At 44.2% G+C, this 20,042-nt stretch overlaps 1 protein-coding gene across 2 annotated transcripts in view; it reads right to left on the bottom strand.

The window, feature by feature from the left end:
- pip5k1bb (phosphatidylinositol-4-phosphate 5-kinase, type I, beta b) overlaps positions 1–19,799 on the bottom strand; it is a 31,211-nt gene extending 11,412 nt beyond the window's left edge. The window contains exons 1-7 of one of the 2 annotated variants that reach the window (XM_046386949.1): positions 19,509–19,799; positions 9,127–9,230; positions 8,930–8,998; positions 8,068–8,198; positions 5,292–5,409; positions 3,276–3,428; positions 2,561–2,860 (exon numbers count right to left, since the gene is read on the bottom strand). In XM_046386949.1, coding sequence (XP_046242905.1) covers positions 2,561–2,860; positions 3,276–3,428; positions 5,292–5,409; positions 8,068–8,198; positions 8,930–8,998 — 771 coding nt within the window. In that variant the 5' untranslated portion in view covers positions 9,127–9,230; positions 19,509–19,799. The other variant, XM_046386950.1, reaches the window with a different exon arrangement.
- Between the last annotated feature and the right edge of the window lie 243 nt (positions 19,800–20,042).

Below are 20,042 nucleotides of genomic sequence, written 5' to 3'. Positions count from 1 at the left end.
GCTCACTAACAGCTGCTGAACAGTCAGTGTAATGCAACAGGGACACGATGCCCTTCTCTGACTCATCACACACACACACACACGCACTCACGCTACAATACACTCTCTCTGTCTTACTCTGTCTGCACAGTAGAGTTCAACATGAATTATTAATGCCTTGTGTTGTTTTGGCATTTGGGGAGTGTCAGGGGAGCTGCAGAGTAATGGAGAGAGCACACTTAAAAGGAAGAACACACATAGCACTAATATCTGATTCCCTCAAACACGTTGCTCATCACGCTCTTCGTCTTGTCGTTCCACTTCAAAGCAGCTCTCGCGTTCCTTCCAAACACAAACCACAACACTCCAAGCGGAGTGAAAAATAGCTGAAACCTGTTTTCACTGAGGCGTCGCCCCACGCACTTTCATAGGACAACAATCCCCTTCCATTTCCTCATTCCCTCCACGTCCCTCACCCCCTGTTGCTTGGCTTCTGCCGACCCATCCTCTCTGTTTTGGTCCGCAGCCTCTCGTGGGGTGACGGGGTTAGCTGCTTACTCATGGAAATGAACAGCAATTTTGCTTAGAGGGCACTTTGCTTCCCGCTCAGGAGGCGAGCGCAGGAAGCCGTGACAATAACTGTACAGCACAGAGTCTATAACAGCTGCTGATAAACAGCCTCACTTATACGTACAGACACACACACACCACAGCACAGATAAACAGTATGTGGCACACTGAGGCCCGTACATGCACACACAGCGGGTGGACACTGCATGCCTGGGCTGCGTTCAGGCGAGGCTGTAAATGTGAGTGAGCGACCAGGTTAAAGAAGCACTGACTTAGCAAAAGGGGAGGATGTCAGTCTGCTTAAGAAAATACAAGAGAGGACAAAACAGAGAGAGAGAGAGAGAGAGAGAGAGAGAGAGAGAGAGAGAGAGAGAGAGGACAAAGTCAGCATATAGGTTAATGATGAAGGGAAAGGAGATCAGCTGAAGTTCATCTGAATTCGACTTGACCTGACTAACTTCACATCACAAGACCCATGTTTGTCCAAAAGCTTGTGATCGAGATACAGTTTGAGTTAAAAGGTGGGAAAACCACAGCTGTTCACAGCTGTTTATGCACCTTTCGTGGAGGGAAACTCCACTTCCCCCAATCAGCAACACTAAACCACAAACTTACTCACTCACTTTGGTGCAAAAGACAAAAGAAAAGAAAAAATGTGCTCTGTTACTCAACTAAATATAATCTACAGCATCAAACTGTTCATTACCGCTAATTCCGTTCGCCTCACCGCCATCAATCACCGCTTGGCAATAAAACCATCAAGGTTTCTCTGTTCCCACACACTAAAAGCTGAAACATTTGAGCTGAGGCTGGTGTGATGGAAGTCATTAAGTTGTTAGCTGAATGGTGTCATGCAGGTCTGGCAGGTTGGTTGGGCCGAGCAGGAAGTCTGGCAGGAAGTCTTTCTTTCTGATACACCAATACGCATTTACAGTAACATCCTGGTCAGACCCCATGGAAGAGCTGTGTGTGTGTGTGTGTGTGTGTGTGTGTGTGTGTGTTGAACTAAACGAATAGGATTACAACACAGGGGGCTTTTGAGCCTTCATTAACCAGCCACGATGAGGATAAGACACAAGAGTCTTGAATCCATATTGTCGTCACTCATAAGGGGGTCCCAAAAGGCCTTCCTCCTCGTTGTACCAGAATACATCTTTCAGTATCGCAATAGTATGATATCATTGGAGGTTTTCCGATAACTAATCTTGTATGCCGTTGTCTGTTTTTGTGCTCCTAAAAGCAGAGGGAAACTAGTGGACGTTCGAAGCACACACCATGTCTCCTACTAAACTCCAACCGTCCTCCACCAGCAGACAGTCTCCTGGCCACTATGTTAAAACAGAGAAGAACGCAAGCCTTTAGATTGGAAGACTATCTTTGGATTGAGCGCTGGGTCTCTCACGCCGCCGGGATCATGTCTTAATCACATTCAGTGTTTGGAGAGCTGTCATGTACTGAAACAAAGCAGCACGGAGCTCAGGGAAAACTGAAAGCTTAGACTGAACACACAGTGGAAACACACAGCAGCTCCACTAGCCAGCACATGGAAAACTCTCTTCTCAAAACATCTCGTCCCATCTCAGATCCACACACAGCAATTCAATGCAGTTAACTTGTGCTTATCATATGTTTGCAAGAATGAGAGGTCAGTGACATCCCATCAACAGCTATGTCCCTTCACTCCGGCGAATTCCCAGGTTCAAAGCAATGTGCTCGAAGCTCTGACATGGGACATGACATAACGTCCATGTGGGGCTCTGCTGCACACAGGTCAAAATGTTTGAAACGGCCTTTCAAAGGAAAAGCATATGATAATGATATCATTATCATATGCATATGATATGATAATAAAATCACAATCACCTGATCCTAGACTTCCTTGTTTGCGGCAGAGCTTCCTTTCGTGGAATAATTGTGGCCTTCCTGTTACTGTATGACTTTGCAATTTCAAAGCCAAGCCAACGAACAGACGAGAGACAAGAACGATCCCGCATTCACAAGAACCACTTACCCGGCAGTCTCTCTGCAGGGTCTTCATCAGGTTGTTGTACGTCTCTGTGTCAAAGTAAAGCCCCTCTTCGTGCATGTCCTGGAAGTCCAGGTCTTTGTAGGTCGGACAAGCCTTGTCTCTCTCTTTCCTGGACGCTCGTCTCTTGTAGGTGGATCCCTTCAGGTCGTACTTGTAGTGCATTTTGACGGAGCGTGGCAGCACGTTGTTCATCACCACCAGTCGGATGTTGATGCCCCCGGACTGGATGCAGTACAGCCCGTAGAACTTTGGCAGCAGCGTGCGTGGATTCTGGTTCAGGTTCTGTAAAGTGAAAGACAGCTTATGACGCTGTGCAGTGAGGTTAAAGGAATACATTCCTACATGGCTGTATGACGTTGCAAATTACCTGACAGATCTTTAGGTACTTAAATGTATATTATTAAAATTTCAATATTTCTTAGCAACTAAACAAATATTGTGTTTACACTCTACATACTTGTGATGATGAGTGACTTAAAATGATGAATAAGCAAGCAAATAATCAGATGTTTGACTTTTGTGCATCAAACCGACACGTCGGAGGCAGTTTTCAGTCAGACGATGCAGTACAGCAGCAGCTAATGAAGAAAGTTCACTGCATCTCATTTGTGCCACTGATGAAGAAGCTTTTAGGCACCCGAGTTTTGCCTCCTCACCAGGTGCTGGAGGCCTAATCAAGCAACTTCAAATGTCTCACCATGTAATACCCAGGCAGCAGTCTCTGGAGGAACTTGGCCTCTTTGTGCTGGACGGTCTTAATGATGAACTCATCATCGCTAGTCAGGTAGAAGAGAGAGCCGCTGGCCCCTGGGTTGGTCAGCTCAATCAGAGGCTCGTTTACCAGGGAGTACTGAGGAAAGACAAACATAAACAAACCGGTTTAACGTTTCAGTTTCTACGGAAAACATGACAAAGACGCTACACCACAGACGTCTTTGGTTTATTTAGTTCTGGCTTTGCTGCCTTCAGGGTATTTACATTAAGTGTTGTCATTCAAAAGCACCATTTTTCTGTTTAAATGCTACTTTCTGTTTAGACGCACAGTGCAAAAGGTCTCTTGATAAAAAAACTAAACAATGAACGTAAGCAGCAAGGGATTGCGGGAACTGATGTCTTCATTGTTAACTTTCTCCACCACTGTTGGAGAAAATCCATCAGATGTTACAAGGTAATGTTCCAAAGTTTTATTCACATTTTGTTTAGTCGCGTTCACTGCCTGCCTCACTCTCTCCAGATGAAACACACGGTTACCTTGAATAAAATGATCAATACGCTGCTACAATGGCCTGGCTGTCAGGGTTTGCTGACAATCAGCTTCAAGGGCATCGGTGATGCTGGGCGATACAGCCCGCCTTGTTAAAACTGAGCCTCTGTGCTGGCAGGTGAAGCTCTGAGCGCAGGTGGACTGTGGTACTCAAACAGGAAACGTCCTTTCCCACAGTGATGCTACAAAGTTGGAAGCACACTGCTGTCTAAAATATTACTTAACAGATCCAGAGCGTATGAGGCAGAGAGCAGCTGACTGAAGTGAACAGTTAGATGTTAATCAGTGTGTTACGAGAGCAGCATGTTCAGAGGGCAGGAGAAACACTGGAGGCATCCGCTCTTCCTCTCAGGAGACTCTTCCACTGATGACCGTCCACAGGCACGTTCACTTGCCAGCACAAACACATCCGCACTTTATTGCAATTTGCATTTGGGATACTATGTGTGTGTGTGTGTGTGTGTGTGTTCTCTCTTTTAATTAGGCTCTGCTGTGTGTGGCTTCTGCCTGAATGAATTCATCATCACCTCAAGGACATCAATCATTAGCACATCCTCTAAGCCGCTGTGACATCCTCCTCTGTGGCCTTCAAGTTACATTTCGATTTCCATCTCCTCTTCCAGCGGCTTTTGTCTTTCATTTGTGCAGATAAACAAATTTTCATTCAACAACAAGAATGGAGCCGGTGAGTTTTCGAAAGACTTGGAGGCAGACAGAAAACAGGAAAACTGTGTACCTTGACAAAAGCCCAAAACAAGATTACACAAAATCTGTGTAAAGTGTGAGATGTGCTAAGGAGGGATGAATATGGTAACAATCTAAACTATCTGGTGAACAGCAGACTAAATTAGCAAACTTGATGGCAGGTAGGGCACATAAATAAAGGCTTTGACAGGAGGTGTTTGAACATGGCTTACATGTGTAAGCTCAGTCATAACCAACATCCAGTACTTTCACAATTTATACATAAATCTGTTAGAGAGAAGAAATAACTTAGCTTATTTGCCACTCTCATTTCTGTTTGCCAAGTACAAAGTTAACTGGCAGTTAGCTTAGCTTAGCATAAATACTGGGAATACGTTGAAACAGCCAGCCTGGCTGCATCTGAAAGCAACAAAATCCAGCACCTGTAAAGCTCCCTAACACATTGTATTTGTTGTGTAAACCTGACCTTTAGTGGTTTTACACGGATGTAAAATTGTGCTGGTCAATTTCCTAGCAAGGAGTAGTGACTTCCTGACCAGGCAACCAGTGTGAATTAACATATTTTCCTAAATGTCAGATGATTCCTTTAGTCATCTCACCCTGGGTAAAACTCAACCATGCAGTAGGTGAAACTGAACTGATGTTTCATTGTGTCTTTTAGGTTTACAATGCATAAACTAACTGATAATCACATATATTCAAGGAAAGGTGAAGCAAATAATGACAACCAGGTTTTAGTCTTACCAGGTAGTCATCTGGTTTGATGCCAAACAGATCCCTGAAGTAGCGAAAGGCCAGCGGGGCGTAGGTCTTGAAGCGGAAGTCAGGATAGTGGTGTGCTGGGGTCAAGTTACTTCCCTCGCTGGGATGTGCAGAAAATACAGCAGCAAGCCAGGAAACAAAAACATATAATCATACATTAGAAACATTAATCCAACACTAACTCAGCAAGGAGGGATAAAGAAAACCTCTAACATTACATGAGTGAAACAGTCGGAGTCTTTAAGACAAACATCATTTTCCACCCCAAGGACCCCATGCAGGCAGCACCAGGGGGGAAAGTGAAGCCTAACACCTCATGTGCTTCATATCTAGGCTACTGACTCCCAGTAAATGTATCAGTAGGCCCTTGTAATGTGCTCCACCCATGCATGAACAGGATTCAGTGAAGTCATCTATGGGAACAGAGATTCACCAGCATTGTGGTGACAAACTGGCCTGTATAGAGTTCTTCCCCTGGAGACTGAAGGTGGTTCTGATTACTGGATCTCAACAATACCACACCACACATGAGCCTTGACTCTCAGGGGGGGAGAGAGAGGGAGTAGCAAAAGGCCGAAAATAAAACCAACAAACACACAAAATGCATTTTCTTGTTGGACTTGAGCAGAGCGTGAGACACGTCCGACACAGAACAGAACCTGTTTGGCAACCTGTGCCTGAGGGGACACCACAGCGTAAGCATGTCTGATCAGGTTAGTGTGATTCAGCCATCGAGTCTTTCATCAAATAAACTCTAATTGAAATCAATCACATGGACCCTAAATCTTCATGAAGTAGGTTAATAAAGGTTTTTGTTTTCCAGGGCGTCTCTAAATCTGGTTTAAATTCTGAGGACTTGGACGGTTTTCTGGGTAAAGAGGCTAGTGTGCTGTTTTGAGCTGGTACCACACTCGGTAATGAGATACAGGCAACAGTCGGGCCCTGCTGTGTAACACTATACCTGTGATTATTATACAATGCAATCTAACTGCTCTGTTTGGCTTGCTAGGGCAACAACAGTTATCCATCACCAATGACTGACAGTCTGTGACGGTAACGCATGAAACCATTTAGCAACAAACAGCGCCTGGAAATGTTTCTTTCTATCTAATCACAGAGCTGTCTGTGTGTGTGTGTGCCTTGAGAAAGATGTGTGCTGGCTGTCAGAGTTACATGAGCAGAGAAACAAAAAAACGTGCGCACACGCGCGTGTGTGGGAGTCAAAGTGACCTGCGACATCTCCAGCCATCCAAAACCAGACTGACAGGACAAACAACAGTGGAAAAAGATCCAGAGAGGTGCAACAACACGAGGAGGGAGAGGGAATAAAAGCATCGGAGAGCCGCCTCCTCCATCGCTCAGCTGCTCTCTCAGGATGCTCTCCCGGTGACGAGAAACAGAGGGGTTTGTGTGCTATTACTGAACCCAAAAGAAACACTTAGAGAAAGTCTGAGAGGAAAAAGAGAAACGGTTATGTCAGATGCCAGATGTAATACATCAAGTTTTTCTTTTATTGTGTCTTGTCTAATTTTCGTTTTTCTTTCTTTTCTGTTTTTTTGTAAAAAACGCTGGCCTGCGAAGATGGCCGCAGCTTTTCTTTGATTTCACCGCCATGTGAGAAGGTTTGGCACCGGGTGCTGATTGAGGATGATGTGACAAGATGCCTTTCATCTTTTGTAGACTGATGTTTGGGCTGTTGCTAAGGAGGAGGACAGCATACGTGCGTGCCGAGACCAGTTTTGCATGAACAATAGTGAGTTTGCATATCCTGGTGCAGAATCTCAAAGGTAAACCAAAGTACTTCCTAGCAGGACTCCAACTTGCTTCCTGGAGCCTCAGACTTTGAGACAGCATTGGATGATCCACGTATGTGACTACAGACAGAAAAATAAGTAGCAAACACCTTTAGCTTTTTCCTGGATAGAAAAACAAAACATTTAACATCCTCAGTCCACTGATTCAGCTAAGACCAAACAAACTGTGAGGAGATAACACTAATGAGTGACAGGGTCGTACTGATCAATTGTAAAAATATATACAGTATGTTTCTGAGCATTAACCATGTGGTGATGTATATGTGAATACATGAGAGTCACGCTTTCAAAGAATTCCTGGGTCTGCTTTGGATTATACTGTAAAAAACACTTAATTAAACTGAAGACGGCCTGAGATGAAGGAGCTGCTCTCCACTGACATATGTTTTGCACTCTGGCAGTAAGAGGCGCACAGTAAGCTGATTTCACAGTTCTTGGCAGGATTATCCACCAGAATAGTTTTATCCCTGCATCATGACTTAGACTAGCAAAATTCACTTTGTTGATAAATGATGGTGGTAGTTTGTGGTTGCAGCAAAAAATGTTTTGGCCTGGATGTCGAGTGTCTGCAGTTTCCATTGAGCATCATTAATGGTAGCTTTCAGTATTTTTAATTCAAGACCCAGACATAATATTTGAGAGGTGAGACCAGCAAAGCCGGGTCTTTAGTTGCTTTCCATTCATTCACTTTGCAGAGTCAGGAAACTGTCACAGCCAAAAAAGCAGCCTGTTGCCACCTACACATAAGCTGTTATTATGAGGCGGCTCTCTGATTCACTGGCTCTTGTAGTGCAATAACCTCGAGCTTATGCAAAAGTCTGACTGCTATTAAACCATTGGTACACAAATAACTCATATGTTGAATGAGTGCAAAAACATACACAGAGGAGTCCTTGTCGTGTGTAAAAGCTGTGCGCATAAGCACGTCTGAACGCAGCACTGACCTGGGCAGAAAGACGCTTTCCACCACATAGAAGTCTTGCATAAGCACATCTCTGTCAGGCTTGGAAGTGAGGTTGCCCACTGTATAACCAATACCAAGCTGAATGGCCCCCTTCAAGGCCGATGACGTGGTCTACATGTGAGAACAGGAGAGAAAATGTCCCATTAGTCAGGCTTTTACAGCATGCAGTCACTGCTATTCCCATTGGTTTCAAAAGGAACAATTGAAAAATAAAAAAATAGACAAGCCTTCTGTTTGAGACATGTTTATATTTCATTTACAGCCTCTAGTTCAATACAACAAGTTATTTTCACACGTCATCAAAGTAGACGGCCTGAAAATCAGGAAAGCAGATCATATGTGGACACATCAAAGTACATGACTTGTGCAGCACAAATCTGTGGCAGAATTTCCATACAAACACATTAAAAGCCAGAACAGGCTGGGACACAAACTAGTACTCCTGCTGCGCGGGAAGCCTCCACAAAAAGACCTTGGACGAGTTTTTAGTCCGAACCTAACAAGCCACTGTGGAGAGCCACTTCTAATGGTAACATCTTAAGAAATGCTGCCATGAGCAGTGACGTCTAAAATTAAAAAAATGGAAAGAAAACAAGTGTGACCGGCACTTGACTGATCTCTGGCAGCAGGCCCTGACAGGGGTCAGGACATTTTGTGCTGCAGAAGGACGTTTATAAGGACTCGTGTGACTCAGTAAGTAAAGACCTTTTGGACTCGTTGGCTCTAATGAGTGGCATTCCAAAATAAATGGAAGCAGATTCATGTTTGTCTTGGGAGGCACATAAAAGCCAAACTCGATGCGGCTGTTGTATAAGTAGTCACATTTTATTTATTTATTTTACCTTTTTGTACGTCTTCTCTCTGCTTGTGTTCCAAGGCCCTCCCATCCCATTTTCTGTTGTGGTTGACATCTGAAAGACACACAAGGGACTGGAATAAAACTGTGCTAAGAAGAATTGCTGTTAAAAATTCCTCAACCTTAATATGACTATTTCCTCCATAAATATTTCAACTGAACGATTCAAAAGCATTAACTTACCTTGCTTCATAAAAACCTGTGTCCGACAAACAGCGATCAGGGTGACATCTCCTGACTGTCAGCTCGAGCGAACATCAGCAGGTTTGGATCCGTCAGGAGGCCCTCTGCAAGAGAATAGTTAGTATGAGTTATTATTACATTGGGCAAAAAAAAACAGGGCAGAAAAGCTTTGGATGAAGTGATGCCTCACCACAGTCCACCAGCACAGACTCCCTGATTAACTGTGATAAGTTTGAGGCCATTTTAATGCCATCACTCTCTCTAATGTGTGGCTGATAGATAGCACACTCTCACTGTTGAGCTGGCCTGCAGCGAAAGCGCTCTGCTTTGACAGTCACTCATGGTGACTAATGAAATGTTTATGTATGTGTGTGTGATAACAATCCCGAGTAGTCTTGTTTGAATGTTCTTTTGAAGAACAATACAATCCTGACTGACAGTAGAAAGAATCCTGTTACCGGCAACTTCTTCCTACTTCTCATCTCTAACCTCTTTATTTACATAATTCCTTCCATACTGCAGGCTGTGCGCATGTGTGTGTGTGTAGGCTAAATAACACCTCACACAGTGTGTATGAACAAGGCGTAGCCCTGAGGCTGAAAGCGATCCTGCTGGTTCTGCCCAGTTTACAGCACAACCAGGTTCTTTCTGAGTCATTTCTTCACTGTATGTGCTCCAGCCTTACTGTGTCACTCACTCTCTCTTGCCTTTCCTCCCTCTCTTTCACTAACTTCACTAACACAAAATCTGGACTTTTTAAGATAAGCCCTGGCGAGCCTGCAGTCACCGCTGCACCTGCATATAAATGCACCTGCAGGCCTCAGAGCCTTGACTGTTAGCCTGTTAGCCAACGTCTGTCTGCTTCATGAGCTCTCGCAGTGCCTTCACCTCCGGTCCCCTGCTCTGCGAGTCACATCCCCTTCAAATCAGAATGTATCGCACTGAGAATATACTACTGTAACAAAATTACAACGCTGCAGGATGTATCACTTCTCAAACTACTTCATACCACTTATGTTGTCAGGCATGTTTAAAAATAGTCTTCAAATACCTGTTGACCCACACACACTGATTCAGATACTGAAAGAATGAACCAGACACTCTTATCTCCAGCCTGGGTCCTTATCTGTGAACCAGCTCTTCTGCTGTCATCTGTTGCAGTCAGCAACAATATGGGTACATTTTAACTGGAACCACACTTCTTCACTGCAGCCATCATGTCTTTATTTGGTATCTATGCATCATTTATGTCTTTTTCTATCGCCTTTAAACTAATGATAGTCAGTGTTTTGTGTTCTCATCTCAGGGGGAAGTTAACAAGAGCAGATAAGATCACAGAAAACTTAAAACTCATCCTGAATTAAAAGATTATGCTGGTCGCATGACTTTGCATAAGTGGAACTGGGAGGAAAGTCACCTGGAATGCTGTTTACCAAACAAAATCCTGTTCTCGGTCATTAGTCATTAGAAATGAATCTGAATATTTCTCTTCACCACCGTGTAATGAGCTGTTGATCCACCTGAGCCATCACACTGTATGACTGGCTGTGCGCTCTGAACCCGAGGAATGTTAATGAGCCTGCCGGCATGTCTGGTTCAGTTCAGCTCTGGCCGGAGTGTCAGTGTTAAAAGGGATTGTTTGGACCCCTCTTTCTCTCTCACCTGACCCCACAACCCAGCCAGTGCTCCAACCGACTGTTTCTAGAACAATCCACGTGAGGCCCACAGCTGCAGAGAACAACAGCACGTCTGTTGTTCACCTCTCAACAAAAGAGAAGCAGACAGACAGTTGGACATGTGCACAAAAATGGATGGCTGGATCATCCTAATCAGCTGCGTCTTACCACTGTCTAACACTCCCTTTGCAAATATCACTGGCATACAGAACAAGGAAATAAAAAGGGCGCATGTGCACCGTAACACGTATGATGATAAAGCAATACCTGATAAGCCACTTTACATTACTTTACTGTGAGATATAAATACAAAGATGCATCCCAGTCACATCAGTGGCTCTGACAGATGGTGGATTTTTTGTGGTCTGGACCAAACAGGTAAACTGATACAACTGATCAATAAACAGGAAACTCTTTACTTGAATGTCTAAATCTAAAAAAAACCCACTTAGAACTGGCCTTTAGTGAAGGGCTGAGCTGTGGGTTGTTTGTGCACCTTTGTGAAAGTCAAGCAAGATTGTAACAGCGTCATACGTCACAGTAAAACTGTACAACAGTCTGTCTGCGCAACAAAAACCACAGAAAAAAACGTCTGTTTCAAGTCCCCACAGTTACTTGGATTTCACACAAAAAATGATTACTGTACACAGACGTGGCAAATGTCCGGTTTAAACGTAAAAACTGTTGCAAGAGTTTCTTGGCAAACTCTCACAGCTTTTCTCATCATTCCTACTTATGAAGCACTTCTGCTCTTACAAGGTGCTGTGTATATAAACATTCCTTATTTAGCTCTTGTCTCTGTCACTCTCTCTGTTCCTAATCAAACTTCCTCGTCCACAAGTCCTTGTCAGAAACTCTACCACCCTTCAAACAAACACACAAGTGCTGATCAAACACTGGCTCTCATGCCAGATCTCCTCCATGCTTTTAGGGATATTGCCAAGGGTGCCAGTCAGCCCCCGGTGGAAGTCAAATGGCCGCTGTGAAGCCAAGCAGGCCTGGCAAGGTAAATATGTTGCTGACAGCACATTTTGGCCATCTGGTATGATGAAAATACAGATCAGATGCATCTAAACTGTCAAAAAGTCTTAGTAGCTGAGAAGATACTGCCTTAACTGGTCTCACTGGGCAATGAAGCCAGGATTCAGACAGATCAGTCACGCTAAACACGTGTCTCAGAAATGTTAAGGATAACCTTCACAGATGTATTAAGGCACACATAAAAATGACTCCGCTTCTTAAAATCAGGTTTTCACCGAGCGCAGAGAAAATTTTCACTTTCAGCAGTAAGTGTGAAAACAGACCCTGCACACATTAAAACACTCGACTTTAGGAACAAGAAGAAAAACATATTTTTGTCTTGAAGGACTTTAATAACAATAATAACTCATTCAAAAATCTTCTCTTTCTGTAGACAATCTGGTTCTTTGCAAACCATCTGATCATAACAGGCTCCCCCACAGTCTCTGTAACCAGGACACAGATACTACATACACGTTCCTCTTGGCTCTGCTTTGTTTCAGTCCCCAGACACTATTGGATTACTGCAGCAGATTGGAGACATAATGGAGAATCAATAGCAGGCCAACAATGCAGAGGGCTGAGGACTGGACTGCTGGGTCTTCATGACCTTCACAATCCCTGATGGATATCTGGATTTGGAGGGACACAATAAAGAAGATGCATGCGAAGTCAGCTTAGCTCAGGAACAGCCTCATCAACTTAACTGCTCCAATCCTTGATGGCTCACAGAAGCTTCACCCAAGCAGTATTTAACTCCTATTCAGTTGCACTGTTTTTTATTTGTTTTGTTTCTTTTTTAAATCAAATCTCTTTTCCATATCCAGAAATACAAAACATTCTCTGAAAGTTCACTGTTTGGTGTGAGTGTGACTTCAGGACAGGCTTAGCTACCCAAGCTGTGTAAAACACTTGCTTCTGTGAAATGTGTCGTGTTCTGTTTAGGAATCAAGTGGCCGGGAAACAAACTTCTAACATGTGGGCTCCCCTCCGCTAGCCAAGCAGAAATGATCAGTCTGATAAATGACAATAACACACAAATTATGTGCTGTCCTCTACCACCTAAAAACTGATTTAATCCCTTGACTGTTGTAGCTATTTTTTAAATGATTGTGTTGTTCTCACAGACAAATGAGACACTCAGTGGGCGGCTTAGAGAGTGGGGGTGGTAGAGAAGAGATCACATGTCTTTGTGAAATGTTCAGCCAATCAGAAATATCTTTTCATCAATCTCAAAGACACAGTAAGATAAAACACACCCAGTCCTACACAGTCCTACCACAGGCACACAAACATACAGACTGTGTGAAGCCTGTAAACCACACATATTATACACATACACGCTCTCGGTTTTCCGTTCCCTGGTGAGTCCCCAACAAATGAGGCTGTAAATCAGCAAGCAGGTATTATTCTGGACTGTTTATGGTGCGTTCTGTTCCACCTTTCACCGAATCCTCTGGAGGTGTGTTTGTTTTTATCGTCCCACTGAAGGGGACAAACTGTGCATGCTGCCTGCACCACACAGCACTGCAGAGCTGCCAAAGAAGTGTGTCTCAGTGTGCACACTATATGTCTAAATAACACACACAATCACGCTGGCAGCCCATGTGGTTGTTTGACATTCATTTTTACTGCTTTGGCCAAAGGGCAGCACCAGAGGAAAAGACTAAGTTGAACCAAAAGGGTTTGTCCTAATGCTAAGCATGCGGTCATAAGTTTCAGATACATCTGAGTGACATCCATCCCATAGTTGGAGTGTTGAAAGCGGACTGAGCTGGACTGCATGACTTAGAAACACACAGTTATATGTGCATGAGAGAAGCTGCAGTGTGACTGACTGTACAATGTGAGCTGAGGACAACATAAATCTGATTTCTTGTGGGTTTGACAATGGGCACATGTGAGATACACACCATATAGACAAAAGTACTGGGACACAACTCTTTATGATTGAATTCAGGTGTGGTATGGGGCCATTTTCTATTCCAGCATGACTGTGCCCCAGTGCACAAAGCAAAGCTCCATAAAGACATGGTTGGATGAGTTTGGTGTGGAAGAACTTGACTGGCCCACACAGAGTCCTGACCTCAACCCCATCCAACACCTTTGGGATGAACTGGAACGGAGATTGTGAGCCAGGCCTTTTGGTCCAACATCAGTGTGTGACCTCACAAATGCTCTGCTGCATGAATGGGCACAAATTCCCACAGAAACACTCCAACATGTTGTGGAAAACCTTCACAGCAGAGTAAATGCCTTTATAGCTGCAAAGCTGTCGATGAATTTACAGTGCAATGCCGTTAAAGGCCCTGTTAGTGTAATGGTCAGGTGTCCCAATACTTTTGTCGATACAGTGTATACCACTGGCCAGGCAACTATCACCAACTAACTATTTAACCATTGACTATAGCTGACCTTTTGGCAACAGCTCATAAAGAGAAACAACAGGTGGGAGGCAAAGAGGGACTACACCTACAGAGTTATGACCTTTCAGATGTGACAAGAACAGAAAAAATGAGCTAGATATAGAGAGGGAGGGAGGGGGCACAGAGATAACAAACAAAAGGTGTAACAGTTTTAAATACTGAGTTGGGCGTTTGCCTTGTGGTTTCCGCTACAACAATGCACAACAAGTCAAATTTTATTCAAAGCAAAGCAATTTTACCAGCACGACAGAAAAGAAAAAAAGACGAAAAATCTGCCGTGTCACAATGCAAATGCAAGTACATAATCACACAATATAGAGCAAGAGGTTGAATATATTTCGCATGCGAAGGCACCCAGGGATGGGACTTTGTATTTGTAATTCAGAGAGCGTCTCACTCTAGTTCCACTCTGCATGGGAAGCACTGAGGAGGAATTCACCCTCCATGTCCAGAGAGTCACATGATTCAAGTAAAGAAACGGAGGGGAGGCTGTTGAGATGAGTATGAAAAGAGAAACCAGAGATTCTCTACAGACACGAAGGCAGGGAGAGGCTGCCTTGGCGGAGCGATACGCTACACCACGACACCCTGTGACACGGACTTATTAAAGCAGGCTCGTTATATTCAACCGCCAGTGGTATGTATGCGAGCTGGCCTCAGCTCCTCACGTCACAGCCCACGGAGCACACGATCACATGACACAAAGAGAAGAAGGGAGAGACTTGCCCATCCCAGTTAAGTTCGGGTTAGTTTTTCTCTGCTCTGCCCTCCAGTCCAAAGGTCCGTCTAGTCTTCTTTCCACAAGCATGACAGGCAGGTTTATGACCTACGCATATCTGCTGTGGGAACAGTTGATTGTTTATTATTCTCAGCAGTGGTCAGTCAAGAGGGTGAGAGGGGATTATGCCACCCCGCCTTTATTGATCCAAGGTCACAGGCTGCCAAAGAAAAAGAGGAGGAATTTAATGTGGTCAAATTTCCACATTCTCTAACTCTTTTCTCCCCTTTGTTTGTCTCCACCCACCCCTCTGTGTCATCCTGTCATCGCTTCTTCCCACTCTCTCTCACTCTCAACATCCCACTGCGTCCCCTGAGTGGGCCTCTGCACGTCTCATCATTACCAGGACAGGAAAGCAGGACGGTGGCGTGAGGGGAGGGGGGGGCCTCAGCAGGGCCAAAACAACAACAACAACAACAAAGAAACAACAACAAACGCCACAACCTCCAAATAATCTGAATTCCTGCAAGGCTGCCAACCTATCTGCCCGGCCTGCAACCCTCCAACCAACCAATCGTTATACAAAGGAGCACAACCGGGAGCCAATTACCACTGCAGGCCTCCTCTGGCAGATTTTGCTGCGAGTTGGGGAGGAGGGAAACTCCTCTTTGGAGGTCATTAAGATCGAAGCGATAACACAGGGAAATTCTTCACCCAGATTCAGCTGCTGCAAAGGAAACGAAGGGCATATTTTTTAAGAGCAGAACCTGGCGCTGGTATTTGTTGACAGTCTTCCCAAGATTAACAAATCTCATGAATTTAAGAAGCCCGTGTCTCAGAAACTGACTCTTAAAGAGGAGTTCTGTTGATTTTGTTTAGGGATTTCAACAGACTGAAATAAATAAAATAAAGAATGTGTCGCAGAGACTGAGATATCCTGGTTTTCAGTCCCCGGAAGGAGTTGAACAAACAATACAACCCCACAGTGTATCTCAGTTGGATCCTCCCTGCCTGGTAATTGGCCAGGCCTCTTAAACTTCCCACCCTCAGTTTGCAATGCAGACTTAGTTACACATTTGCAGCCAAGACAACCCCGATGGATGGCACAAACCCAGACTTAAGACAGCAGAAGAAATTCCACAAATGTTTTCGGTTTGTTCTCTAGTAAATTGGTCTTCTTGTGTAAAATCAATGCTCACTTAATCAATCAGTTTATTTCAAATCCAAAAACAAAGGATAAGCTGTTTGTGGAAATGGAAATGGAAATATAACTGCCCTTTGTGGGGGGACCACTGACTGAACCCTTTTTCACTGATTTAAAAGTTAAAAAAATATTTATATTCATGCTGTATTTCACTTTGTTCTAAACTTGTTTTCATTTAATTTAAAGCTTTTGTGTTTCTGACATTTTACAGCCAATTCCGTGAATCACTTTAGCAACGCTACATTGTACTTCTGAATCAGTCCATTAAAAAAGGTAGCAGGTGTCATTTGTTCCAACAGTTTATGTTTGTACCAGTGCTGTGAGAAGTAACATGAAGAAGAAGCTTTGATTTCAGATTTCACATCATCCAGGGTGAACACTGATCACAGTGCTGATAAAAACGGGACTGTTGATTCTGAAGTCCTGGTGGCTATCAGTAGTATGTGGTATGTGCTGACATGAGGGCAGCCTGGCCAATGAATGAGGACAATAAAACAGATAACAGAGAGCAGCCCACGCTGTGCTCAGGTAGACGTGCAGCACAGATGAACAGAGGTGTGGAGGCTAAACCTCATTCGATCAACAGAGTATGTGGGTCACATCGCACATTGCTGGCTTCTGATTCTTGGTCTGAAATATTATATTGTATATAATATATTTTACGGAGGCTTGGAGCATTCATGCAGTTAGTCAAATGATCTGTCACTCAGTTCCAATCAGTTCCTATTTTCATGAGCAATGCATCGTGTTCTTTATCTGGTACAAAAATAAAGAAAAACTCATTCAACGCTCATTAACCCACCAAGAAATACAAATCCACTGCAGAAGTTTAGACTAAATCTGTTGTTTTCAGATATACTGTTTAACCAAGAAATAATCTCACTGTGCAGTCAGGTGCTCTGCCTGTCGCTGCTGCTTCAGCTGAAAGAAGAAGACGTGACAGCGCTGAATAACCTGGCTGAGATGAAGGACTCTGCCTGTTGTCATGCTGTCAGTTCACTGCAGCTGGGACGTGGCACGTTGGCACGTCCGTCCAGAATATAACACTGAGAGACGACCCGAGTCAGAGTGGGCGTCAGAGGAAGACAAGTCACACCAAACACAAACAAGCGTTACGAGCTGCTCGATGTCATTAGCACAACACACACTGGTGTTTGTTTGTTTGTTTTTTAAATCACATTATCTTGAAAGTTACCAGACCAACATCGGGCCCCACCCTCCTGTGCGGACACATCGGCCAGTCAGGCCGTTATCAGAAATGAAAGAGAGGGGGGATAGCTGAGAACTACTGTTCATGACACTGACTTATGTAACAGTCTTAATGAGCTTCATATGCTTGTTATTTTGGTCCTATCACCACTGGGCTCCCATAGCATAGCAGGAGTATACAGAGGGCTCTTTGACCCAAGTCACAAGACTGCACTAAAAACTCCAGAACTGTTAATTGCTATGCTGCCTCTTTACAAGAAGCTCATGGCCCAGGAAAAAAAGAAAAGTACTAACGTTGTTCTTAAAAGGTGGCCTGTTGAAGCAGTGTTAAAGATCACTGCTTACAGTTACACTCATTGCAGCATTGATTTAATCACTAATTTAAGAGAAAATGTGATCCACCACAGTAGGAGCCGAAGAGGAGCTGAGAATGAACATGATTTGTGTTGACAAGGTTTTGGCTCTCCAGTGATGTGGCACTTCTGCTGCTGCTACTCAGATGGAAAATATTACATAATGCACAGATGCAGCTCATTCTGACAAGCAACATATCAGCGCAAAGGCAGCGGGCAGCACAGCACTGGAGCTCAGGTGTTGGTCCCAAGGAGAGAGCAGAGGATTTGCATGAGCTGTTTTCCCTTTCAAACATCCTCTGTGGCAAGCCGAGCAGCCCGGCCTGAGCTGGGCAAGTTCCACTGCCTCCCAGTCAAATGAGGAAGAAACAGGACGGTCATGAATTAAACCGCAGGCTCATAATGGTGTGTAACACCTTGTCCTGACGCCAGGCTTGAAATCACTCAGATTTGCATGATTATGCATTTTATCCAGTCATCAGCCACACGTTGATACTGGCGACGATCCAGCGTCTGTAAAATTTTAAGGAACAATCCCAAGATATTTCAACACAGAAGTGCAAATCAGACCGAGGACATAGCAGATTGAACTCATCCGTGAGCCAGCTCAACGACCAGCTGGCCTTGTGATCAGATATGCTAAGATGGGATGGTCTAGACATGGGTGAACAATTTAAAAAAAAAATCTGATTAATTCTAACAGGAAACACTTCTCATCCAAGTCGTCAAAAACTCCCGTCTCTCCCAACAGAGGGAACATCAGAACATACCAAAACGTTTCCTCTTTTGTTGTGAAACTGCCTGAGACGCACAAACACAATCTTATCGATTAAAATTCACCATTTTATCAGTGTTTTAATATAATACAAACAAACCCAGCAGCTGAAAGACATCTGAATGATAAGCCGTAAATGCCAGATCTTTGAGTGGACCCTCCAGCTTCCCAGCCTTGATAAGCAGCTATCTCCTTTGTGCATTGGACTGAAGAAGCTATTTCAGTGAGCCACCGGGAGAAATGTTGCATCTAACTGTAAAGAGCAGTGATAATGTGATGGGGTCCTCACACATGGAAATGAAAGGGTGGTCGAGTGCAGCATCTACTGATGACCTCATGATAAAATGTGCCACCTGGTCCACAGCTCAGCAGATGTTTACTGCACTCATGCAGCAGTTTCAGAAGGTTAAAATGAGCCCATCAGCCACATGTAGAGATGAGGAAATCTTAACATAACAGAAGGATTTCTATTATTATCATGTGCTGAACCAGGAACTTGGTAGCTCTGCCCCACAAGTTAATGTGTTACACAACCGTCAACATGTTTGGCTCATTTCCCACCAAACTGCACAGACTTTCAGTTTCTCACTAAAAAGTTGCAGACAAACAAAACGACAAACTTCCTCAAAAAATAAAAAAGAAAAATGATGACAAACACGAGTGACTTCCCTGTAGCTGTCCGCCTTTTACGTCAGGCAGCAACAATTTTCATTTACGTAAGATAAAATTCAATTCAATTTACTTTCACGCCTTCTGTTGGGTTTGGCCATTTAAGTCAAGGGAGAATAAGAAAACCTTGAATCATCTCATCTTTCCGTATGTCCAGAAACAGTTGAAGCGCACCTGCAGTCTTTTCACCTGTCGCAACACCTGGAGACCGACGCTGTGAGACTCAGCGTAAAGACTGTGACCTGTGCCAGCACAGCAAAGCTCCAACACATTGTCACAGTGTACGTACACCTCACACGGATGGCATTTCGCACTGGATGGATCAAACTCACAGAAAGCTTAGCAGCCGACGGTTCTCCTCGGAGTAGTCCTGTGGAGACCCTGTCCTCAGAGCGGCTGCTGCAGTCCTCACAGGAAGCCCCCTCCGTCAAACAGTCGATCCCCAGCGGAAAAACAAATGCGGTTCTTCCCGCACAACACACGCAGTGAGAATATCCGACACAGCCTGACACTGTCCAACTGCTCTGAGAACAGCAAGGAGTCCTGCGTGTCCCTGCCCTGCCTCCTCACACACAACCAAACCATTCAGCGCACGGTCACCTCACCACAAAATCCACTCGAACGCGCCCCCTGCAGGTCTCAACAGGCCAGAGAGGAATTCAAACATTAAATTCTTTATTTAATTGTCCTCATGACAAAAATAATACATCCGTCATCTCTTCCAGCTGCATAAGCATTTTGTAAATCCTTCACATTTTCTGTTTATATACTATATAGGCAAAAGTATCGGGACACCTGAGCATTACACCAACAGGGACTTTAATGACTTTGCTTTCTAAACACACAGGCAGCTTTGCAACTCTGAC

This window comes from Scatophagus argus, chromosome 4 (genome assembly GCF_020382885.2).
Source record: "Scatophagus argus isolate fScaArg1 chromosome 4, fScaArg1.pri, whole genome shotgun sequence".
Classification (NCBI taxonomy): domain Eukaryota; kingdom Metazoa; phylum Chordata; class Actinopteri; family Scatophagidae; genus Scatophagus; species Scatophagus argus.
This window is presented reverse-complemented; position numbering and strand designations above follow the sequence as displayed.